General features: G+C 30.1%; 2 protein-coding genes across 3 annotated transcripts in view; both read right to left on the bottom strand.

Moving 5' to 3' along the window:
- The window catches only part of Arl4 (ADP ribosylation factor-like 4), a 67,383-nt gene extending 49,321 nt beyond the window's left edge, over nt 1–18,062 (bottom strand). Inside the window, exon 1 of the mRNA XM_014438261.3 lies at nt 17,858–18,062. The gene's annotated coding sequence lies outside the window, so the exon portion shown is untranslated. The remainder of the gene's footprint in view (nt 1–17,857) is intronic.
- Nucleotides 18,063–19,690: 1,628 nt separating this feature from the next.
- RnrS (ribonucleoside-diphosphate reductase subunit M2) lies at nt 19,691–24,788 on the bottom strand. Of its 2 annotated transcripts, none has more exons than XM_014438260.3 (8): nt 24,422–24,788; nt 24,265–24,330; nt 24,015–24,191; nt 23,787–23,915; nt 23,603–23,709; nt 21,635–21,863; nt 21,135–21,353; nt 19,691–21,043 (listed from the first exon to the last, which is right to left on the bottom strand). In XM_014438260.3, the coding sequence occupies exons 1-8, from the start codon at nt 24,491–24,493 to the stop codon at nt 20,891–20,893; spliced, it is 1,152 nt and encodes a 383-aa protein (XP_014293746.1). In that variant the 5' UTR covers nt 24,494–24,788; the 3' UTR covers nt 19,691–20,890. The 2 variants fall into 2 exon arrangements, with proteins under 2 accessions (XP_014293746.1, XP_014293745.1); XM_014438259.3 differs by having other exon boundaries at nt 19,697–21,043; nt 24,410–24,786.
- Between the last annotated feature and the right edge of the window lie 1,790 nt (nt 24,789–26,578).

Genomic DNA, 26,578 nt, shown 5'->3' with positions numbered 1-26,578 from the left:
TAAATAATAGTAAAAATTTGATAGAATTTTAATCCTTCTCTATTTTATTCAGGGAAAAAACAAAACATGTATATTAGAACCAGCAATGAATGCAGAAGAGACTGCATTATAAATTCCAAACGGGAATGAAAAGCTACACTAGCTCCACTGTTCCTATTCAGAAAGCGTACATTGTTAATATTCATGTGAAGCAGTTACCGCCCCCCCTGTAACCCTACGTGTGTGAAGTTAGTTAACACGAATGGTGATTGTTCCACTACCAATTTATGTACCGTTCATCTCCAGTTATAACTGGAACTCCGTTGTTTGTTTTCTTGAATTTTATAACATATCAAAATGTGAGAAAGGCCTTATGGTATTCCCGGACAGTTGCATCCTGTGTGGGGGAGGGGAGATATTCTAGGAGAAGGCTGCCTCAGAGGAAGTCGGCTTCATTTAGTATTTTTTTTTTCGTGCCTCCTTGATCCGGCCACCATGTGGCTCTAATTACAAGGAGGAATAATTTTAGAACTGAAAGCAACCATATTCCAGATAAGTTACTTTCAGTCAAAATCTTTTAGTTTTGGGGTATTAATTTTATTTCTTAAGTTCCATGACAAATTCTGTTGATTGTTAAGCTTTTATTTAAAAAAAAAAAAAAATTTAATAGTTATTGTGTACTGAAATTAATGACCAGGGCAGAATAGCCTGCATAAAGTTTTTTAAAATTGATGTGGTTCTAAAATGGTATTTAAGATATGATAATTTATTAATAATATTGTTATTTGTTTTGAAATTGTTAAAGATCATATGTATAATGAAAGCTCTTTGTAATTGATTGTCCTTGAGGAAGGCCGCATTGGCCGAGACGTCGGACTAATGAAGAAATAGTTTTGAGACTAAAATTAGATATAATTTATTTCTTTAAACAATCATAACCAGTCATACAACAATGATAAAAAAAAAAAATAAAAACTTAACTATTATTGACATTACTTCTATTTTATTTATTTTCTTATCTTTGTCCTTTTCTCAAATTAACTTTTTTTTTTATTTACCTAATTAGAAGGCATTTAATTATTTTATTAAATCTATAAATGTCACTGGGTTTGTTATTAAATTTTCTTTTTCTCTCTTCTTGAGAATTAGTTTTTATCAATTTTCTTAATCATAATTATTTTAACGTTTTATCCAAAAAGTTAGAAGTACCTTGTGTACAACTTCAAAGGAAACTTTTAATAAGAAGAACGAGAAAAGAGTTTGGTCGGGAATTGGATGAAGAATCGATCAACCCTAGGTCAGCGTAACCAACTTCGTTAAATGAGCGTGGAAGCTATACTTTATAAAAAAAAGTCCTGAGGATGAATGAAGAAGTGCTAGAGAAACTACTGAATACGTTTCGGCCACTGATAGAAAAACATGATACACGACTGAGGACGGCGATTTCGCCAACTGAAAGACTGAAACTTACTCAGCGCTTGCTAGCTTCTGAGAAAAGCTTTGAGGATATGAAATTTTTATCTTACGTGGATTGAAATGTTTTCCAACCACTATCAGCGAAATAGTTATGGTGGCTTGTTAAGTCTTATGGTTCACTCATCGGAGTACAACACAGCGAAAACTTTTGACTGAGTGAAGAATTTTGTTTAAAACTTTTATCAACCCCATCATACTGCGCTCTCTTTTAAACAAATTTTAACATTTCAGAAAAGATTTAAACGGTTCAGAAATTTTGAATAATCCTTATTTTGCGCAATATTTCTTCCCACATTAGCAAAGATTTTGAAGATGTTTTTGACCAAATTTTCGCCAATGTGACAGCCCCCTTAACCTGGCAGGAGTGTACTTTTTTTCCTCCTAAGAAGTGTCCCGTGAGCATTTATCTTATGGCTGAAGATTTGTACTATATTTTGATAAAATTGGTTGTGATGATCACAAAAATCTTTACGATTACTTTCAATGGAATTTGAAATTTATATGTAAATTATAGCTCTTGAGTTGAAGAGTCCAGATTTCGTACAATATCTAAGATCAAATTACCTCGGCTCATTATTTAAAATAATTGCAATTTTCTGTTCAAATTATAAATAAAAAAAGATATCACGTTAGGAGTGTACTGGTGAGAGAAATCAGTCTTACCATTGCGAGAAGACCAGAGAAAAACTAAATTGAGTATAAGTGGGAAAGTAAAACAGGAGTAACATAAATGAGCAGCAATTACAACATCAAAAGGTTAACGGAAAGTAGACAAAAGTATAAACAAAACAGATGAAATACTAGAATAATATATAGTTATTTCCTGATATGAGCAAAATGCTCAGGCCTACACCTCTCTCGGGTTAATGATGTACGTGAAGGTTCCAAAATATATGTAGGGAGCTACACGCCATCTTTCGTGCTGCTAAAATTCATTTTAGAGTATTTTTTAAATTATTTCTTTGTTAAAAAAGCGAATATGATTTACATAATATGCAAACAGAAAACTTTATTGAAAGAAGATAGTTGACCATATGGAATAGAGTGTAGGAAGATTGTTCGGGTGGCTGTTAATAAAGGTACCAATATAGCAAAAAAACTATTTAATATAACCTAATAAACTATTTAATATACAGTCTATAATTATATTAATAGTCTATAATTACATTTATAGTGTATAAAGCTATCAACAGCCCTGAGGAAGCTCTACTAAGTGGGACGAAACATCGGAAAATAAATAGTTCTTTTTTAGACCGCAACTCTGAACATCTTCATAATTTGATATAAATTATTTATATATAGACATATATAATCTATATTAATTGTTTTTTCTACTATTTTAGTACCTTTATTGACCGCCACCCGGACTATCTTTTTGCAAAAGTTGATTATATTTTTTATTTGTAAATAATTTATAAGCCTACCCGACCTTCCCCAAAATTTATTTTCCTCGACACACCTACATTTCGAAAACGGCTCGTCCAATTCGGCCCAAATTTGGAGATCAGTGATTTAAGAGTTTTTTGTATTGTATTTTATGAATTTTTTAAATGATTTTTTGAAAAATAACTCAAGATGGCGACCAAAAAACTGTATATTGCAGGCTATCAAAACGGACAAATTCAAACCTCATCTTTGTGGGAATTGGTTCGACTAAACACTTGTATTTTCTAAACATCTCCTCTACTCATGATCGAGAAGTTAATTACATGTGTTACCTCTGAAAGCACCAATAGTAAAAGAGCCCAAGAGGAGAAAAAAGGCAGTTATCTCACCCCAATTTTGGGTTAATTTAATGAAAACTATGTACAATTAATAGCAATCAAAATGGAAGTGTCAAGTATAGTTAGGGGGAATAAGAAATGGCAACTGTTATAAAAGTTAAATTAGTTTTTCATTCGGAACTCTATATCTTTAAAATTATCAAAAACACTAGAAAACCTAAGAGAACATAATTTGAAGTAGAGGAAATTTTCTAAAATATGAGTCCTCATAGAGCTATTTAAATTCAACGATAAACTTCATAAACTACTTTATAGTATAGGGTGTTTTTTGAGCCCGATAGAACTTGAAATTGTAAAAAATAACACAAAAAATTAAATTGTAATCAAAATTTTTTTTTTTATTCGAAAGATCAATATGTGACATTAACATTTTAAAATGATTTCGGGCATATGGGCACCGCGGCTGTTCTTGACGAAGCGCATTCTGTAAAAATTGTGTTCAGCGATGAGGCGCATTTTTGGCTTAACGGGTTTGTTAATAAGCAAAATTGCCGCATATGGTCGTGCGATTTGACACCTCTCGATTATTTCCTGTGGGGCTACGTGAAGTCACTGGTTTATGCTGATAAACCAGCAACAATTGACGCCTTGGAGGCCAGCATTGTTCGTGTTATTCGTGACATACGGCCAAAATTGGACGTCCAGAATGCGCTTCGCAAGAACAGCCGCGGTGCCCATATGCCCGAAATCATTTTCAAATGTTAATGCCACGTATTGATTTTTCGAATAAAAAAAAAATTTTGATTACAATTTAATTTTTTGTGTTATTTTTTACAATTTCAAGTTCTATCGGGCTCAAAAAAACACCCTATACATTAAACTAGCTTTAATTTGAGTATTAACTTTTGTACGTCGAATAGTTTTTAAGAAAATTTACTCAACTTTAAATAATGTTCTCTTAGGTCTTCTAGAGTTGATGGTAGTTTTAAAGATTTAGAACCCCGAATGAGAATTTTTTTTTTTAAATATTTTGAAGAAGCTGCCATTTTTTATCCCCCCTACCTATACTTCGCAGACTCGTCAATTTTGACAGTTAACTAGTCATTAAAGTAATAAAAAATTGGGGGTTTTCTTCCCGGCTCTTGTACTAAAATAACCGCTTTTGTGGAATTTGTTATTTATATATTTGTTTTCAATTTTTTTAAGTAGTTAATGGCTCATTATTCTTCCTGACCAGCGATGTGTTCGGTTGATTTTTTTTTTTTTTTATGCCTTGACTTATGTTCGAATAATACGGAAGTACGGTTAAACGGTACTCTACTGTATATGGTAAAAGCGAGAGGAGAAAACATATATTTAAATAAACGACCGAAGTAAAGAAAGCTGGTAAAAGGGAAGCCCGTATAGTCACTACCCCAGATGGCCTAACTCGATTCAAGTGATAGCGTTGCCAGTAAAACGCTCGTTTAGTTGATCTCACTGTAATCGAGGGAAAGCCTCTATAGGTGCTGTGTATGTACGCTTCGTCCTAATGTGGCTACTGTGTAGCATCCATAAGGAAAGTAGATAAATTTCACTTTCAAGACCTAGAGAAAAATTTAAAGCAAATGCACACTTAACGCATTCTCACAAATATTTTATATTTACTACGTTTAACTTAATATACTTATTTATTTTACTGTAATATTTCTATGCATGTGTTAAGAGTGTTTTTAAATATAAACAGAACATTATTAAATTGAACAACATTTATTCCAAAAATGATACATAAAGACCTTAATGTTCCCTATGTATCCGATCTAGCCCGAAACAGATATCACTCCTTCCATTATAAACTCCCTAGCCACCCAAACCCACTAGTTTCTAACCTTGCTTCCTCTTCCATTCCTGACAATCCTCTGAGGCGCCTGAAAAGAAGATCCCCACGAGACCTGCTAATGTAAAACGTCATTAGAGTGCTACCAATGGGTAGTTTCTAACACTCCAATTTAACTGAGATCAGATTTACTAAATGTATTATAATGTACAGTTGTAAATAGCAATAAATAAATATTTAAAAAAAAAATCCAAAAATAGTCGGGTAGCATGAAATTCTTATTGTAAGGTTTAGTAATGAAGAAAATAATATAATTATAGATAAAATGAAATAAATAAAAATAAAAGAATATGAACAAACATTTTTAAGAAGCAGTACTAGATAATGAATTTTTCTGGAAGGCAGACCCTAAGTTGTGTTGTACAGAATGATAACCCTTGAAACAATCGCATAAATACACACCAACATTAAAATTTAGTTTTACACACTTTTAGGATAATTTTTGTTTTAAAACAGTCTTGTTCTAACGGTCGCTTCTTCCATACTGACTGATAACTGCAATTCAAGATCATTGTACACACGGTGTGCAATGGTCTCGAATGGGTTAATAGAGCTACACTTGATCCACAGGATTGCCTCTGTGGATCAAGTGTAGCCCCATTAAATCTGAACCTAAAACCCTTCATAGGTTGTAATTACACAAGAATTTGTTTTTTCTTTGAAACAAAACAGACCACTTGTTTTTAAAGTATTAAGTGCCCAATCACACAAAGGGGCTAGCCGCACGTGTGGTCGCCAGGCATAATAGGGCACTTAAAGTCTTTTATTTTCTATTCTTAGAGTAAATAACAAGTCCTCAAGCTACCATTAATTTATAGAACACGAGATAAACTCGAGTCGTTAAAGTTATTGTCAGTTTTCATTCGTTATTTTTAGCTATCTATTACAGGTGAATTTTATCTCTAGAGAAAGTAGTTCCATTAACACCTTGTAAATTTAGAAAAACAAATACAGGATATCCACTACTATATGTCATGAAAAATCTAAAAACACAATCCCACGGTCACATTTGGTCCAGTCAAACTAGGGCAAACAGGAGAAAGTTATACTACAGTCGTAAGTCGATAAAAATACAATAAAATCGACCAATTTTTTTAAAATTTTATATACATCTTTATGAAAATTTACAACATAATAATACATCCAGTAAATTTGATGTCAGATTTTTTTCTAAAATTCACTTTATTTTTTTTCCATTAGAAGTCAATTATTTATTTTGTTAAATCCATATATGTCATTGTTTTTATTAACTTTACTTTTATGTTTTATTGACAAATATTATTTTAATCTATTTATTGTATCTTAATTTTTTATTTATAACACTATATATAGTTAGGTGTCTTTCGTATGAGACTATATACACCCCATAATCGATTGTAATAAAAAAAAAAATACCTCTTACATTAACCATATAATACTCACCAGGTCGATCTAATATTAAATAAATAAATAAAGGCTTGTTTTGCCTAAGTTTGGCAAACGTGTAGAGACACCTTTACATATAAGGTTAATGTTATGGGCTTGCGATAGTTCACTGTCAAGGCATATAAAATTGACAACTTTCACTGCTAAGCCGGGTACTGTACTGTCACTACAGAAAATAAGAGCTTCATTATACAATTTATCAATCAGACATAGAACTACATAGAATTATTATTATCACAAGAGTTAAATAATAAACCCATATTTGTTTACAGAATAGCTCTAGATAAAAATTATTTTTTCGACTACTGACATAGCAATAAAGACTTTCGAATACGATTTCACTCGAAGTATCGAACTCTTCCGACATATTGCTGACTAACCAACCACAGCTACGTCGTTTATGAATCGCCAATTTTGGCTTCTGCCAAGAGCTTTCACTGGCACAGGCGCAAATGGACAATTACACAAATGAATTTCGAAAACGGCTAAATGAGCTATTGGAGAAATTTCTACATTACAGAAAGCCTTATTCCCACTAGTCTAGTATTATGTTATATCGATGAAGATAATAATATCGATGTTACAATAACTAATTATTATAATACAATGGGAAGAGTAAGAAAAATAAAGCATTAACTCTCTTCAAATTTAATTTACAACTAACTAATCAACGTTTTGCAAAGTTAGGACAGAAAAAGACATGATAATATAAATGCTGAAATAAGAAAAAATACTAACCCAATAGAGGCAGTACAGTACATAATGATTAGGCAACTTTGATTTTTAGTTTTATTTTAATTTAAATATTCAAAAACCCGTCATCATTCCATTTTTGGTGTTATCTTTTCCACTTGATTACGTCAAGACACAATTTCGAATTATTTCAAATTATAGGGTCAATTATTTATACATATTAAATGACATGTATTGATTTATTAAAATAAATAACTGACTTTTAATGGGGCGAGAGAGTAAATTTGAGAAAAAAATAAATAAAATAGAAGTAATGACAATAATAAAATTGAAGAGAAAAAAGAAAATCAAATTAAAATAAAATTTCAGAGTGACAATACTGAACTGATAAATATAGAATTTACAACAAGATGTTCTGCACCATCTTGGGCTTCAGTCTTTGGGAAGAGTTTGGATTTCCCAAGTTGTCGATTACTCTAACGGTCGGTAATTGGAAGTGGAATTTTATGAATATAATTTTGATTAATATTTTTCTCAATACATATTATAATTAATACGTTCTGGTATTAGGAACTAAAGAATTCTAGATAATATCGATGTTCGAGTCCTGAAGAGAGACATAGGATCTAATATACTAAGCCTGCAATCGAAGAGGGTTCGGCGAAGACGAGGAGTCGTCCACAGACAATAGATCGTAGATTGGATGGAAGGCAATTCAGTAGGCAGTGAAAAAAAAAGAAAAGAGGTCGGATTTTTTTCTTTTTGTCAATGGCATTCTTTCCTGCAAATAGGTTTGGCGGACTACTTGGACGGAGGGACCCTTATAAGTACCTGCCCATGAAGGGATGACGCCATCCACACCCACCGACACCTGTGCTCTGTACTCCGCAGGTGTGCCACTTGCCGGGACTGGTCTTCTAGAATGGAATTCCTCTTCGGGTCACCACTCTCTCCTTCCTACCTCTTTGCCCTCTCAGGCCTCACTGTTAACCTACTGTAAACAAATCTATTCTCTTAACCTGGTTCTCCTGCTAAAAGAGAAACAACAGAATTCGTCTAAAGACTCTGAGGCTACCATCACGATGAAGCCTCAATTATGATGATCCATTATTATGGAGAAATTAATTCATAAATGATTATATTAGTTAGTAAATGGTTAGTTTTAATAACAACACAATTTGAAACAATCCTCATTATGCATCAATATTAGTACTATATTGAAACGATTCGGAGCGACTGACCTACGGACGTGTGCTAAAAGATTTTTTAGGAGTGAAACAAAGTTTTTATTTATTACTATTTACACCTGTACATTATAATAAATTTAGTAAATCTGATCTAAGTTAAATTGGAGTGTTACAGGCGTGTAGAGAAACTACCCATTGGTAGCACTCTAATGACATTTTACATTAGCTGGTCTCGTGGCCATCTTCTTTTCAGGCGCCTCGGAGGATTGTCAGGAATGGAAGAGGATGCGGTTTGAGTGGTTAGAGAGTTTATAATGGAAGGAGTGATATCTGGTTCGGGCTAGATCGGTTACATAGGGAACATCAAGGTCTTTATGTATGATTTTATTTGTGACAAAGTAAGGAGCATTGAGGATTTTACGAAGGATTGGATACGAGAGGAATTCGAAGGTTTAGTGGAGCCCCAAAGCTCAACTCCATATGTCCAGATTGGCCTTATTACAGTCATATAGATCAGTCTTTTGTAATGTGTTGGAAGTTTAGACCGTTTGTCTAGTAAGTGCTGTAATAGTCGAAATCGACGTGCAGTTCCCTGTCTTTTCAGTCTGGTGTGAGGATTCCAGGTTAATCGTTTGTCCAAATGTAGTCCAAGGTAGCGGATCTGTTCGACAGGGGTAAGATTGACATCATTAAATGAAACTGTAGGGCAGTCAGTAGGTTTACGACGTATTTTCAAAAAAATATAAATAACTTCTATGCTACTCGAACAATCTACACTGAACTTGGCAGTGGTTGAGGGCTCTACGTTTAGTCAAAGTCAGCTGAAAGAGCAGACATGCTGCTTTCCAACGGTTCTAATAACGCAGGAACTAGATAAAATGCTATGAAGATAAGTTATCAATTATATGAACAATAAAAAAAAAAAATACCACCATAAAAAAAAAAAATCATTCGAATAAATCGAGGTGAAAAATTTCTAATTTTTAATTTCTTTGAAAAATGGTATTTGGTACTTTGAGAAGACACTAAAAACGATATATGTTTAAAAAAAAAAAATTAACCCGAACCACAATATGTTTTTATAATTTTTCGTAAATGTAATATATCTTAATGGAATTAGTAACTTTTTTTTTCATTCCTTGAAAAGAGACGAATCGAACGATTCAGGACATAATAACCTAAAAAACAAAACAAAAAAAACTGAGCTACAAACAAAAAACGCTTTAATTTGTTCATAACATTTTTCCTACTCGAGAATTCGGGTATTTTCTTATCTTTAAACCCCCCATGGAAAAGGGGAAATTTTGAAGAAAAAAAACTGCACGTAAATCGGCCGATTATTGTGGACGAAGATTCGACCATTTAGTTTATATACATAGATAAATAAATAATGATAATAAATTAAGCACTGTAATCAGGTAATAACCTTTTGAAGGTAGGTTTTATTATTAATAGTGATAGTGCGGATGGCTCAGATCATCTTTTGTCCGACGTCGTTCTCCATTTAACAGCTCCCTAGTAACAGACTCTCAACCATGTTATATATTATATCGTTTTAACAGGCTTAAAGAAGGAAATATTTATCCATTTAACATAAGTTTTTTCATTTAACATGTTAAACTAAAGATCATGAATACCCCTAGTGTTTAGAGCTATTCATATTTCCGCTCTTTTAGCATCCAAATCGACGAAAACAGAAAAAATAAAATAAAGCCAACGAATTTTTTTCATCTTCAGAACGCGTCGAATTAAAAACGTGCTTAATGTGAATTCCTCTAAAAATCTGATTTACTAACAAAGTTCGTGATAATAATAAATAAATACATATTTCTCAGCAAATTCCCGAGTCGGAAGCGCTAGAGAAGAATTGGAGAAAATCAATAATGCCCTCATAATATAGACTATATGCTTTTGTTACAACCAAACGACAATCAAAATAAAATTCAAAAAAGTGTATAGGTTAGGCGAATCAAGTTTCGAAAATTTTAAAATTGTTGATAATAGAAAGCTTGGCAAAATCTGGTAAGTTTTTAATGGGTATATAGTGCTTTTGTTACGAACAACAAATTAATTAATAAAGGAATGATCAGCACCAATCTGAATATCATGCGACGTAGGTGTCGGCCGAAACGTATATAAGGATATTATGTTAGGTCCTATCTTTAATATTGAGGATTTGAGTTGCGATATATTCCAGGTCTCAGGGTCATAGGTTACGCATTATCCTGTCGATCGTATAGTAGGGATGGGATATCGAAAGAAAAATATCGATATCGGATAGCAATATCGATATCGGTGTTATATCGGAACTAAAATATCGATATTTTAAAATATCGAAAAATCTATATCGAAAATTTAACGAATTAATTAAATATCGATATTTCTATAAAGTAATATTGGAATATTGTTCTTATATTTATTAATATTATCCGATATTTTATTTTTATATTACGTATTTATTTCGATATTTTGTATTGTTGTAATATCGATATGGAATATAAGCAAAAATATTCCGATATTACTTTATCGTAATATAGATTTTTTTTTTAAATTAGAAAATTGTATAGAAATTTTAAAATGGAATATCGATTTTTTATATTGATAATTACATTTTTATTTAGATATTTTCTATTGTTGTAATATTGATATGAAATTTTAGTAACAATAATCTGATATTATTTTATCGAAATATTGATATTTTTTTTTCTAAAAAAACTAGAAAATTATATAGGAAATTAAAAAATGGAATATCGACATTATATTTTGATAATTACATCTTTATTTCGATATTTTGCATTATTTTAATGTCGATATCGTATCGATTTTTTTTTTTTTTAGAAACCCGATATTCCGATATTATCGAAGGAAAATTATCGATATTCCGATATTATCGGTTACTCGATATCGATATCAAAATATCGGATATCGGAGACAAAATATCGATATTTCGATAATATCGATATCGATATCCCATCCCTATTGTATAGTACAAGAGCCCAAGAGGAAAAAACAAAACAGTTATTTCACTCCAATTTTTCATTGCTTTTATAAAAACTAAGTATAATTACTAGTCGAAATTGATAAGATTGCCATGTACAGGTCGGGATAGGGAATATAAAATGGCGGCTGCTTCAAAACATTAAACAAAATTAATTTTTAAAATATAAGAAGATGGTCAGGGTTGCGGTCAAAAAAAGAAGAACAAATAGTTTGAAACTATTTTAATGTCCGACGTTTTGCCCCACTTTGCAGGGCTTCATCAGGGCTAAAAAGATACAAAAAAAAAAACTGAAAATATTACAACAATAAGATACAATAGGGTAATTTAAGCAATGATAAATATTATTATATCCGGCAATAGCGGTTATTTTAGTACAAGAGCCGGGAAGAAAAATAGGTAGTTATTTCGCCCAAATTTTTTATTACATTAATGAAAACTGTGTATAATCACTAGTCAAAATTGACGAGTCTGCGAAATATAGGTAGGGGAAATAAAAAATGGCAGCTGTTTAAAAAAAAAAAAAAATAATATTTTTCATTCGGAGCTCTAAATCGTTAGAACTACCGACAACACTAGAAAACCTAAGGGAACATTATTTAAAGTTGAGTAAATTTTCGCAAAAAACCATTCGACGTACAAATATCTATTAACGCTCAAATTAAAGCTAGTTTAATGTACTATAAAGTAGTTTATGACCTTTATCTTCCTAGGAGTAGCAATTTTCATATTCATAATACTTTTCTTGATCGCCATGTGGGCCAAATTATTACAAAAATTTATTTAATAAAAAATATTAATTTGTTTATAACACGTTTATTTGAAATAATTATTCTTAATTACTTAATGATCAATTAAATTTGTCTTTGTTAAAACGTATTGTGTTTTAAATAATGTAGTAATATTTATCAAACACTGTTTATAATGTTTAAATATGCAATAATGAGGTGTAGATAGTTGACCGTAGATTAATGATTGGAGAAGTTTGTAGGGGGTTGCGGTCAGCAAAGAACAACATAAATAAACAAAACCATATTTATTTATTTTATGCCGAAGTTTCGACCTGAGTTTCAGGTCTTCATCAGGGGTTATGGCGTAGAAGGTAGGCCTAAAACCGAACAGTTTAATAAATAAATATGGTTTTGTTTATTTATGTTGTTCTTTGCTGACCGCACCCCCCGACAAACTTCTCCAATCATAAATATGCAATACTTGGTGCAATATTTAATTATAAACATATTAGCTATTTTAGTTTGTTAATTTATTGCAAAAATAGAAAAAAAAAACTAATTATTATTTTTTATAGAGAGATGCCTACCGCACAAATAAGATTGTAATAGATTTTTTGTTCATAGAATGGTTTTTGATAGGTAGGTTTTAAACATAATTTTCGTAACGGAAATTTATTCTATCAATCTTTAAAAAATATTTCATAACACCAATGTTCCTTTTAAAAACAATTCCTTTTAAACATGAATCTCAAAGACACTTGTTCAGTCTCTCTCTCTCTCTCTCTCTCTCTCTCTCTCTCAAAAAAAATTGAATTATGAGGATACGACGGTGGGAGTCAGTAAATTGAAGTGAACACGAATAAGCGAAACTCATTTTAATATCCTAACCTTTCGGGCCAAATTTTAGGGTTACATTTGCTGAAAAATTCCACAATAGAGAAAAAACTACTTATTTATAAATTTTTACTTTAGAATCAGTATTTAGAACTGGAAGATTTATATAAATTATCTACAGTGAAAATCATCCTCCATGTTTTACTATTCCTAATAAAGAACTATACAACATAGAGGGTGGTCTTCACTATATACTAATAGAGAAAACTATAAATTTGTATTAAACAAAAATAAACTTCATATAAATTATTTTCAAATTTAATTTTACAAATAACATTCTTAATTTACCAATATCGTTGTAAAGTTATTTATAAGGCATTGATGCAAATAGTACATACGTATCGATAACCCGTTAAGAAAGAAAGACAGTTCCTCAAAGAGATGTCACTTGACGAATGGAGTCAATGCAAATGGCAGTGAATGGGTATTTCCTATTTTACATCAAACGAGTGGGCCAATGGATTGTAGTATGACAGAAAAGTTCTCAGTGGGTAGGAATAGTCGAATCTACTAAAATTAAATGTGAACTACGCTCCCTTCTGCGGAGTTCCAAGAACTAGTGCCCAGGAGAACGGAGAAGTTGGACTCCTCTTCCGCAAATGTGGCAGAGAGTCAGGAAAACCCCAGCTCACGTATTGCGAAAATGCCTTAAGATGCTCCTTGTCACCCGCCGGCACAATAATATGAAGAAGTAAATAGCTGAACTGCAGGAGAGGAATAATTACACATGTCTCCAAGAAGAGTATTACGTAGATACAGAGGGCTCTACAAAGTTTGTAGACATTTTAACATTTAGTGCGACTGAAAAGGAAACACTAATAGTGGATCATACCTTAACATTCAAAACGAATGATCTAATCAGAGTTTCAAGATATAGGCAGAGAAGGAGGGTGTTTTTCAAAATATATTCCTAATTACATGCAAGAAAAGGAAACAGAGGAATTTTATGAAAAGTTTTCAGTGAAAAGGCTTTGGTTTCGAAGTAGAAGAAACATCCCTCTTATAACAAGTAATTTTTTGGAGGGGCTGGGTGTTGAGAGGGACCATTTTCAGAGCATTGCAGAAACCATTATTCTGGACTCACTGGGAATCCTAAATCATCATATATATTAGACCTTGGGTAGGTATTGTCAACTCAATGAATCAAAAACGCAAAAATTATATTTGACTATTCCCAACAAATTCTCTTTCATCCCTTTTAATATTGTCTATTGGACTGATCAGTATGCTGTGATATAGCAACTCAACACAGTTAAGCAACCACTGGCAAAGTTTGCAAGTTCCTCCTTCAAAACAAAGTTTATATAAGATGAACTAACATCAAAGCAATGAAAAAATGTATATATAATAATAAAACTGGTATTTATAACAAAAATACTTTTATTCTATTATTCTAACTGGATATTTAACAATGAAAAATAGGGGCAAAACAATCAAGAATTTGTTCAGAAAAAAAAAGAAAAGAAAAGATAGAACAAAAACAATTTCCCTACTTTGCTTGAATAGAGGCACAAATAAAAAAAATAGTTGAAAGGAATATGGTCCGGGTGCGGTCAAGAAAAACTCAAATAGTAGAAATATACTATTTTAATGAGCCAACGTGGGGCGAAACGTTGGCTCATTAAAATAGTATATTTCTACTATTTGAGTTTTTCTTGACCGCACCCGGACCATATTCCTTTCATCTTTACACACGGTCAATCAATAATCTTCCAGAAAAAAAATAGTTTTGTTTTTTGTAATTTTGTATTTAGAATATTTTGTAGTTACTTTGCGACACCGTTACTTATTTTGGAATAGTCCGTAGGGGAGTTACAATAGAGAAAAGAACACCAGTTAACAGCATTATTTTTGGAATACATCCAATTTAAACTAAAATTAAAAAAAAAATTTTTTGTCAGATATGCTACAATTAAAACAAACCAGTGTATATATTCAGTTTATGCATATTAAGCCAAAAGGTGGTTAAGTTAAATAAACCAATTAAATTAATAAATCAATAAATATAACCATTTAATCCATGTTCTTCATAAACAGATTTAAAGTTGCTTTATAAAAGCTAAAAATAACTTAATTAATGTAAAGAACCAATACTTCAAAATTTAGAAATATACTTCTCATAAAGAAAGGTCTAGAGTTTTTTTTATTCAAACGAAAGATATTTCACAAGATCAGTTTCACCTGCCGGTAAATCTCACATGCTGACGCGGATGACACATCAAAACTACAACTTGCTCTCTCTTGAGAATCGGGTCATGTACCAACCTTGGGAACAGTACAGAGAAAAACAATTTCCTTACAAGAACATTTAAAAAATTCTCAATGGTTTGAGGGCTAACTTCAACTTGTTAGAAGAAGAAGAAATTTAATTGTTATAAGAATTCAAAATGTTATCAAAAACATGGATCAATAAAACTAAAACTTATTTTCATATGGTTAAGAGTCATTAAGTTATTAGAAATGAAATATTATCTTAAATTCTGATCATGTGAACAAACAAGGCCAAAAACTAACCATGGCCTCTTTATTTTTTGCTCAAAGGAATAACTGGAAATGCTGTAAACTATAAGACCAATTTCAGCACAAAACTTCAAAAATAAAGGGAAAAACAAAGAATATGATAAATGTGTACTCCAGTACTAATGTTCAGCAAAATGAAAACCACATACAAAAAAACATTTTAGCTAATGGAAGCCAATTAACCAACAACATAATATTATTAACTCATTTCTGAACTCCTTAAAAAAATATTTTGTGCCCGGTTATCCGAGAACCATATCATGAGGTGATCCAACAATATAATCAAAAATAATTCAAATTCAAAACAGCTTTTTTTTCTCGAATACATGTTGACAAGTTAACTATGACCAAATTCTCAATTATTAATTGAATTTTATAAGGATATGTAATAGAAGATTAAACACCATGCCATTTTAATTGTTTAATTAATAAAGATTAGATACTAATTTTTAAACAAATATATTATTATGAAATACATTAAAATAAAACTAGCTACACATAAGAATAAATTAGTAAAATTAAATATACTTTTTTATTAATGTATACTTCATAATACATGAACTATAGACTTTCAAATCATATATAAGTTTATTATAAACCTATTGTTAAGAATTTAACAATTGGTCATAAATTTTAATTCATAAACAAATATCAGTAAATAGTTTAAGATTATGAAATTTCAGTGCTCGAATGGCAGAATAAAATTATTAGAAATAAATAGAAGCTGAATTATTTTGAAATCTAGCTTATTTTATTTAAATATAAAATTACTTCTTGTAGGCTTCTTTTTCTTTTTTTTTTTTTTAAGAATAAGTTTAGTATAGGTAAAAGTAAATTACAAACACAGAAATATTATCTTAAGCTGTTGTTGACTAATCTATCAAACAAATAATAGACAGAACATTTCTAAAGATATCCACGCTAATAATAAAAAAAAAATCTTTTAAAAAATAAATAAAAACTCTTTATTAAATTGAAATTTGATGCTAAACTGTGTTAAACTCTTAATTTCATGACATAAAAATCAGTTTTTTGAAGAAAACAAATTTAAAAATTAATCAAAAAGAGCTATAACAGACTAAATATAAAATTACATAAAATTCAATAAAAAGACAAAAACATTCATTGAACTTTAATAGGGATATTATCAATGAGATATAAATCATAATATTATAAAAATAAAAATCATGTATGAAATTAAACACCATCTGACCACATCTGTTTCAGAACCTCCCTCCAACAAAACAACCTATAAATAGCTAGGGGGAACTTAAAATATAACATAACTATTTATGTTAAATGAATCTTTAAAACAACATTCATTGTGAAATACTGATGGAGGATTTTGTGGCATAAAACTTACTCAAAGTTTAAATATAGTTATGTTAAGTTAAATTCAATACTTTTAATCATGAATGATACAATATAATACTTTAAAATCATGGATGACAAAATTGCATGTGTCAAATTGAATACCATAATAAAACAATATATTTCTAGTATGAATTATGTATTACACAAATCCAAAGTATGTATACCATCTGTACCTCAGAGGAATAAATGGAACTTACTATGCAACGGAAAGACAATTAATATGATATAAACATATATTGTAATTTAAACATAACAATTTATTGACATTTTCAAATTTTGGGTTATTGAAAGATTCTGATGTAAAACTAGCTGGTTATCAATATATTTTATAAGTTTTAATTAAAAACTCTTCATAAAAATGGGTAATGTTAATTAATTTTAAGTTAAAACTTATAATTGACACTTAAAGAATAAGAGGAATTGAATTATTAAAATTTATTCATGATATTGTCAAGAACATATAAGTACACAACAGCAAGATGATTCATCTGTTGATTATTGAAAGACTATCTCAGTTTTATTGCACACTTGTAATGACAATGAGGATTGTAACTACAAATTACATATTCAAACCTTGAACTGAAGTAAACAATGAACTCATCAAACGATAATTAAAGGATTTGTCAAGTTTGAATACTATTTGAATAAAAATACAATACATTGAAAACCATGACAACAATGACTTAATAACTGTATCCATGATAATATTTTATCATTAATACAAAATGGAATAATTCCATGAACCAATGGATTAAGACTGATAATTAGCCTACTTTGAAAGGTCGTATATAGTTTATTATGTAGCTACCAGGCGAAACGAATACTCATTGTCGAGAAAAAAATTGATATTTTTAAGCTCTTAGGAAAACATTAGAATGCACGTATATTTAATAACCAGCATAGTCGTTAATAGAAAAAAGAAAAAAAATGACAAAGTACAGAAATGGCTGATGGCGAAAGAGAGAAAGAGGCTAGTCTACCTGTTTTAATCATATAGTATCCCTTTATCCAAATCTTCTTTTGACAGAGCATCGCATCACATCTCGTTGCCCAACAGATGTCCATGTTAGCCGCACATCCCGCCCGACAAAGTGTAATATGTCGCACACAGAATCTGTATAATATATTATCTATTTATCACCGACATACTCTCGGGCACAACCTCTCATAAACTTTCCATTAGAGTGCGCGCGCAACTCCCTCCACTACTTCGCTCCCTCCCCCCCCCTTTCAGAATTCCAATCGAACGTCTGCCAGCTGAAATAGACCGTTGAATTGACTAAATCGTTCATTTTTGACCAATTATTTCGTTTTTATTAATATTTCTTCTTTATAAAGTTCGTTGGAACCGTCACAATTAATCCATTCACTCCTATGCTTTATTTACTAATATTTCTTTATCATTTTTTTCTTTAAATAAACCCTCTCAGTTGCTATCAATCACATCTAACAAATTGAATAAGCATTTTTTAAGTTTAAGAATCCAAATGCTGATAAGTTTCTGAAATGAACCATAATAGATTTTGGAATCTGAGGGGTGCAGTCAGTGAAGAACAGAAATTAGTAAAAACTTAGTGCCAACATTTCAGGACTTAATTAGGGCTAAGAACAAAAAAACAAGATAAAAAGTATGAGGAATAAAATAAAATAATAGATAATATAGATTCATAAACAACAGTATTGGAAGGAAAGAAATAGTGTAAATATCTATCTATGTGAATATTCCTATATTAAGTTCTGAATAAAGCATGAGTGTACCACCTAACCCACTTTATTATAAATATTATTATTAAAAATGTAATACTATATATTCTCTTACTACTTTTAGCTGCTTAGAATACTTTCTTTACATTTTTCACTAATTCTACTGATGTATCTATATTATCAGTTATTTTCTGTATTTACTTTTAGTCATTATGGTTGTTACATTATTTTTTATTCATAGGCCTGAAATTCTGTTTATCTTCTTCTCATATAATATCTACATTGAACAATCAACACAATCATTATAAATTTAGAATCGGCCTTTATGAAAATATTGCAGTGTAGTGCAATCACTGTTTTTTATTATAAAATAGTTTCTAAGATTAACTATTCCTATTATCATAACAAGACTATATCTAGTCAAAGTGTAGGCAGTAGTGGATAAGATATCATGAGGCCTTGGGTGATAAGGTGTTGCAGGATTCTGGATAATATAATATTGGACTTCCACCAAGGTGGAATTATGGAAAGCAGGTAAAGAGTAAGGGAGAGCCCATGGAATCTCCAAAACTATTGATTTGTCTGTTATGTGTCATTTATTTAATTTTTCCATGGCATGGAGCCGTTACAGTTTATAGATATATTGTTTTAACAACTTTTGAATAGTATGAGAAACAATTTGAATAACAAATATCTGCTAGAAAATAAATTACGTATTTATGACTACCCTTGAGTTGTTTATATATTCACTAAAATATGTTAAAAGATATGGTTTTAAAATGAATTTCAAGGTGAAATGTTTAAAAAATTTACAGATATCTGAAAGTTTGGTACAGGTCATTAATTTCGCTGACTAGAGACAGCTCAGAAATGGACTTTTTAGCATGCCAAAATAAATTTATTACTAAACACCAGAACAATTGTATAAATTTTAATGTAGCAAAAATATATATATATTTATAAACTTATAAAAGATAATGTAGGAGGACAAGGTAATAATAGTTTACTATATATTTTAAAAAAATGGAAGAAAAACTTTATTTATCATTATTTTAACAGAATCTTTTTTTAATTAACATATATATATAAAAATCTGATCTAATTTAACAAACCACATTAAAAATTAATGCAATACACAATGTAACCTTAGAATTTTCAAGATAATTAGTCAAAATTGGTAACATAAAAACAGTTCAATCCACCAGAAATGCATTAAAATTTATTACAAAGAATTTTTTAAATAAAGACTAATTATTAATAATTAATTACAGATATTTCAAATTTAAATCCTTAACACTAATCTAATATATTACATATTAAAAAATTGTGTATTAAATATATTAAAGTAAAATTACAAAAAAAATATACTAATGTATAGTCAAAAATTTAATTAGTTGAAGTAAGATCTTAATTAATTTCCGCTAACTTTGTGATATATTGTAATTATAATTACAATTTAAATAACCAGTACGTCACTCAAGAGACATCAGTTAAAAAATTATGTAGGAATTCTACAAAAAAATTAAAGATGAGACATCTTCAGAATGCATTGTTTTTTTTTTATATAAAGATTATATTTTTGAATTTGCAAGGTAACAAAAAATTAAGAAAAAATAAATTACACTAGTATATTTTAAGCATATGCATTTAAAATAAAATATTGATTTAATAAATATAAAATTAATTATAAGTGCAAATAAAAAAATAAAACTAGGATGAAGCCTAAGAGTTACCGAACTAAATCAAATAGATATTAATTTTTTACAATCTTACCAATTTAGCAGGGCATTAGAGATCTAATTTTATTGCCGACAAAGGAATTATAATACTTCATAATAAAAGTGCTTATTTAAAAACAAAAAAGCTGGTGGAAAATAAAATAAATGAAAGATATTATAACATAATTAAACATTGTTTAAAATTAGGAAACATTTTCATTTAGAACAAGGACTGATAACATTATCATTTAAATTTTGTTGGGTTTATTAAACCTAGGTCTAAACTAGCTAAAGATGAGTCTTCCCTCCCTTCTCAAAATGAATTACTAGTTTAGTAAAGCTTAGGAAATTAAAGAAAATAAAATGAATATAGCAAAAGCCTATTTTGCTTAAATTCATAACAGATATAGGGAGGGTTAAGATGCATTTTTAAAATAAAGATTAAATACAATTCGGCCTTTTTTAGTACGGAATATACACGTTATATAATACAAATGCTTAAAACCAAAATGGTCCATTAACCTCATAATGTACATATCTATCTTTACAAGAATGTGCAATACATTTAGAATATATATAAAAATAAAAATGTTAGAAATCAGCATCAAGAGTGAAGACGCTTTCCTCCTTCGAAGACATAACACCAGCCTTTTGATACTCTCCTACCTTCTTTTCAAAAAAGTTGGTCTTTCCCTCAAGGGAAATATGTTCCATAAAGTCAAATGGGTTAGTAGAATTATAAATCTAAAAGAAAAAATATAAATTATTTATACTGTTAAAATGAAATAAGAAGTTACTAAAAATTAAACAAAGTGAAAGACAGTATAGAAATTACCTTTGGACAGCCAAGTTCACCAAGCAATCTATCAGCAACAAATTCGATGTATTGTTTCATCAGATCACAATTCATTCCAATCATCGCAACTGGCAGCGCTTCAGTCAGAAATTCCTGCTCTATGACTACAGCATTACTGATAATTTCGGTAACCCTCTCAACAGATGGTTTCTGAACAAGGTGCTTGAACATCAGACAAGCGAAGTCACAATGAAGACCCTAGAAAAACACAAAATTTTATGTATATTTCAGCTACATCCACCAATTATAGGAATTTTTAATTTTCATGTAATTATTTTAAAATATTTAATTGTTATCTGTAAGGGGATAATATAAATATATCTATAGCCTCACATAAAATCTCCCTAATTAATGTTTTGCCTTAATTTAATTTTTAAAATTTGAATTAGAAAAAAATTCAGAACGGCAAAGTCCTTGACATTGTTTTTATGTGAGGCTATCGGAAGATTTATTTGCCCAAGTAATATAACAAGTAATACCTCATCTCGAGATATGAGCTCATTTGAAAAGGTAAGTCCTGGCATGAGACCTCTCTTCTTAAGCCAAAAAATAGCAGCAAAGGAGCCAGAAAAGAAAATTCCTTCAACAGCAGCAAACGCTACTATTCTCTCACCAAAAGTGGCCGTGGGACTGGAGATCCAAGAAAGTGCCCAATCAGCCTTCTTCTTAACACACTCCATGGTTTCGATGGCATTGAATAAATATTCTCTACAAAAGACAAGATTTGTTTTGTTTTTCATTTTCATTTATAAAAGTGTTTACTTTTCAATATTAGTATATCCAATAATTAATACATTCAAAGCGGGATATACCCTTATACAATATATTTTTCTTAGCAATTGATTACTTATGAATTATGTTTTATATTTTGGTAAAAATAAACTGAAAGAAAAAAAAATCTTTAAGTTTAGAAATAAAATAAAACAGATCATTATAGATGATAATACATTTTTAGTTGGCTTATGTTTATATCTACAAGTTATTACACATAATACATACATATATAAACATATACAATGTTTATAATTATTTCTGAATGAATCCTTATTATTCTTGGGTAATATGAATAGTTGTTTAAAATTCTTAGTTGTTTTTATTTTATTTTTTTTTTTTTGGTTGATTAAATTAATGAAATTTCATATGGAATTAAGTTATAAAAAGTTTTTTAGGGATAGGTGATTTTTTATTTTTTTATAGAACATTTTGTATATTTTTGTCCTTATGTTTTTCAATTTTAAATTAATATACTGAGTGAATAAAAGTTTTGATCTAATGTGAATCTGAAATCCATTAAAATTACTTAAAGTATTTAAAATATTTGACAAGTGGAATAGGAGTATAACTTACACCTACATTGGAGGGAAGTATGTCATCCTTTTGTAAAAATTAGGGCTTTTGTTTTTTAAATATTTATATGTAACCCCCTTTTTTTAAGGGACTATAAAAGTTTTTTTTGTTTTTTTTTTTAATGCTACTTTTGGTCTATTAATGATTGGGAAGAGAAGAATATGGGAATAAATTCTGATAGCAAACTAGGTATTTTCAAAATATTATTAGCAACAATTAGAATTGCAATTGAATAAATTAACAATAGTTGAAAGGTGAACACTCTTATAACCAATCAAAATGGAAACCAAAGTGGATCGTAAAAAGATAGTCTGGGTGGCAGTCAATAAAGGTATCAAAATAGTAAAAGAAAACTTGATTTAACCAATATTGTCCCATTTTGAAGGGCTGTCAGATTTTTCTTTTACTATTTCGATACCTTGAATGACCGCCATCCGGACTATCTTCCTACAGTCAACTATCTTCTTCCAATAGGAAAGCAAAGTGATTTTAATTAAGTTAATTTCATAGGATAAAAAAATTAAATAAGCGTAACCACTCATTAAATAAGCACAGAGTGTCGACACAAGTCTGTCAGTCAGACTCCCAAACTTGAAAAATCCTACCCTTCTACTCAAATAAGGGAGTAAAAAACAATGTTGACGCAATATTCTGAAATAATTATTAAACCATTGACGATCACAAGAATTAGTCACTGAACTCATCTATTAAATATGATATATTTAAGTCTTTAAACATAATTTAAAATATAAATTTGTAAAATAAGTAATATATGATGCATCTTAGATATTATAGAATTGTTGGCAGATTTACCATGATGGAAGATTGTAAATCGAAAGAAAAACCAATGGGGTATCTATTACAAATTTTTTTTTTGTTAAATTTAAACTGATTATCCTGATCTCTAATAATTTAGCTATTATTTTATAAAAATTCATGAATTTTCCAAAAAGTGAAATCCTTAAACTTTTCCATCTAAAGACATCATATAAATATTTGGATAAAATCAAGTTAAGAATATATATTAATATAACCTATTTACTGACTGAACTAATGAGGTCTCAAGATTCATCTCCATTACTTTTAAAATAAGAAATTACCTTTCTTTTGGATCTCTAATATAAGTATCAATGAGCAGGCTGTACATCTCAGAATGCACGTTTTCCATAGCAATTTGAAAACCGTAGAAACACCTAGCTTCAGTAACCTATTTACAAAATTATATCACCAACTAATATAAACAAATTGAAATACTTGATAAAACAATTAATTCATAATACATACCTGAACTTCTTGGGAAAACCTTTCCACGAGATTTTCATTAACTATGCCATCTGATGCAGCGAAAAAAGCGAGGACATGAGAGATAAAATATTTTTCATCTGGCTTAAGTTTTTCCCAATGAATCAAATCCTATAATATAAATAATTACACTTCACATTATATCAATAATTCATCTAGTGCATTTCCTATTCCCTGTTATATAACATTAATTGATTAGATTTTTATTACCTTAGAGAGATCAACTTCCTCAGCAGTCCAAAAGGATGCTTCAGCTTTTTTGTACATCTTCCATATATCATGATATTCAATTGGGAAAATAACAAACCTCCTTGGGTTATCTTTAAGGAGGGGTTCCTTCTGTGTATCATAAACTTCCTTTTCACAGGCCTTCCTGTCTGTAATTACCTATTCACATACAAATAAGCCATGAACAAAAAATTCCTTAGAAATATATGATTTTCAAATGGAGCAATCATACCTTTTGTTCATCGCCCAGAATATTCTCTATATTCTTATTCTCAGTCAAGGCACCCTTCTTAAGAGGCTGAAAAAATAGAAATCCCAGATCAGCAACTGCAAAATACTAAGTACAAAATAATTTACTAAATTTAATAAATACTTACAGGACTATCTACCTTCATGTCAATGTATAGGTTAGACATGGAAGAATCCATATTTTCCTTATTAATAGTTTCAGGAGGAGACATTGTATAAAATACTTGTTAGTCCAAGCAGAGTAAGCTTCGAACTGTACCTAATAGTTTAATATGGGTCGGCTTGGGCGGTAAAACCACATTTTGGCGGCATTTCATCCTCCAATCAGCTATGATGTTACAAGTAGGAAAATGAAAATATTGAATGGTTATTGTTAAAAAGACGTAAAATAACTCTATTTTTCGTACTAATGACCAAACTAAATGCATAACAGATTAATTGAATAAAAATAACATCAAATAAAAAAATATATCCTTAAAACACAATCCTATTGGCTGAAGTAATGGCGCGAAACAGCTGTTGTAAAATTGCATCATTGTTATTTTTTTTTTATAATTAATTCTAAGAAATTCTAATAATAAACTTGGAATTTTTATGATTATCATTTATATCCGTTTAGAATACAGAAAATTCACTTTCTAAGGAACAGAATATAGTTGTATGACAGGAATTACAGAACATCTAATTAATTTGATTCTACTACTTCGCTGAATACATAGAGATATAATAATTAGAATATTGAAAGAAGTTAGTTGATAGTATGAATTAGATTGTAGGAGGATAGTCAGAGTGGCGGTCAATATAGGTTTAAAAATAGTAAAAGAAAACTACTTTGATACCTTTAATGACCGCCACCCGAACAACCCCCCTACAATAATTTGACTATATCTCAACCTTTCAAGTTTTCCTAATAATTATTATTTTTCAATTTCCCTGATCTTAAATTTTTATTGCACCAGTGGCGGTTGAGCTCTTAGTCTCCATCTCAGTATTTCATCTCTTATTTTCCCATTGTGTTGATGTTTAAACAGGAAAAAAAGTTTTTTTTTTTAAATTTACAGTAAGGAGCTTCAAGTGGCATCATAGGAGGAAATGTATTCATTTTAATAGCTCTTTATCAATAGCAAATCCTTCCTTTCCATTTGCAGTATACTACTTTTCGCTTTTAATAAAGTTTTTAAACGAAAAAACACAAGTCTTCCTACCAGAGATAGATTAACGAGGATGATATGATTTGAATTGGTAATTTCCACAGTTAAAGGAATTTGGCCATTAACTAAGAATAGTTGGGAGTTTACTATTTCCATTTTTGATTGTTTCTAAATCAGTTATGGTCTAAGCATTTAAAGAAAAATTGTATCACTGATCAGTTAGTGTACTTTTTTTAGAGAATTTCTTATTTCACTTGGCATAACAAAAGAACATACACAGAGCTCTTCAGAAATCATACTTGTTGGATTTGGAAAATTCAAATGCATCTTTAGCCTATTTTGGTCAGATCAGAGCACATCGGTGTTTTATCAACGATGTATTCAAGTATCGGTAATTGATTAAGAGAGAACCTTATTTTTAGCCCTGCCAATGCGGGTATTTTAACCCAGTTTTCGAGTATTTTTCATATATAGGGGAGAATTGACGTGGAGTGGGTATTTCGGATAAAATGTTTTTTCGTTATATGTTGTGTGTTAGTGTAATGTCGCACTAGTCCTTCAGCTAGTCTTTTTAAGTTAAACCTTAGACTCTCTTTCTATTGCTAACAAGTTATTATTTTTCCTTTGATACTGAATTTTAGAACATAGGCGAACCAGCATTTGGGCCCCGAGTTTAATTTATTTTTGATGCCTGGGATGAATATAATTTTTTGGCCTTGGATTGGTTTTTGGGATCCGGGACGAAATATTTTTGGGGCCCGGGGCTGATACAATTAAGTTCTTAAAGACAAATATGTAAGAACAATATTTTCTCACCTTTCGTCATTACATTTGGTAAGGTTGATATGTTGCGACAGCTCACATTCAATGCGTTTACATATGTAGGAAACATTTTCATCAATATTGCGTAAATTTTGAAGATGTGAATATATTTTTCTTCCTTCTTCCCTTACCTCTAATATTTTATCGTGATTGATGCAAATAACCCGGTGGCTAGCTACCCTCCGGTCTTACAGGAATAGTACCCGGTAAAACGATATTACCTTCTTGCAAGACCCGGCAGCTGGCTACTCTCCGGCGTTGCATTCCTCTTTAGTTTCTATAAGAATAGTACCCTGTAGGACGAGGTTACCATCCTCAGAGAAC

This window comes from Halyomorpha halys, unplaced genomic scaffold (genome assembly GCF_000696795.3).
Source record: "Halyomorpha halys isolate HHAL.00 unplaced genomic scaffold, Hhal_1.1 Scaffold53.1, whole genome shotgun sequence".
NCBI classification, from domain to species: Eukaryota; Metazoa; Arthropoda; class Insecta; order Hemiptera; family Pentatomidae; genus Halyomorpha; species Halyomorpha halys.
The sequence above is the reverse complement of the archived record's forward strand: the minus strand, read 5'-3'. Positions and strand labels throughout refer to the sequence as shown.

What these genes read in the sequence shown, in the direction of transcription:
- RnrS (XM_014438259.3), bottom strand. Translation starts at nt 24,493, where the DNA reads ATGTCTCCTCCTGAAACTATTAATAAGGAAAATATGGATTCTTCCATG. An exon ending in ACATGAAGGTAGATAGTCCT is followed by an intron (nt 24,331 to 24,409) that starts GTAAGTATTTAT and finishes CTATTTTTTCAG; the next exon opens with CCTCTTAAGAAGGGTGCCTT. An exon ending in AGGAAGTTGATCTCTCTAAG is followed by an intron (nt 23,916 to 24,014) that starts GTAATAAAAATC and finishes TTTATATTATAG; the next exon opens with GATTTGATTCATTGGGAAAA.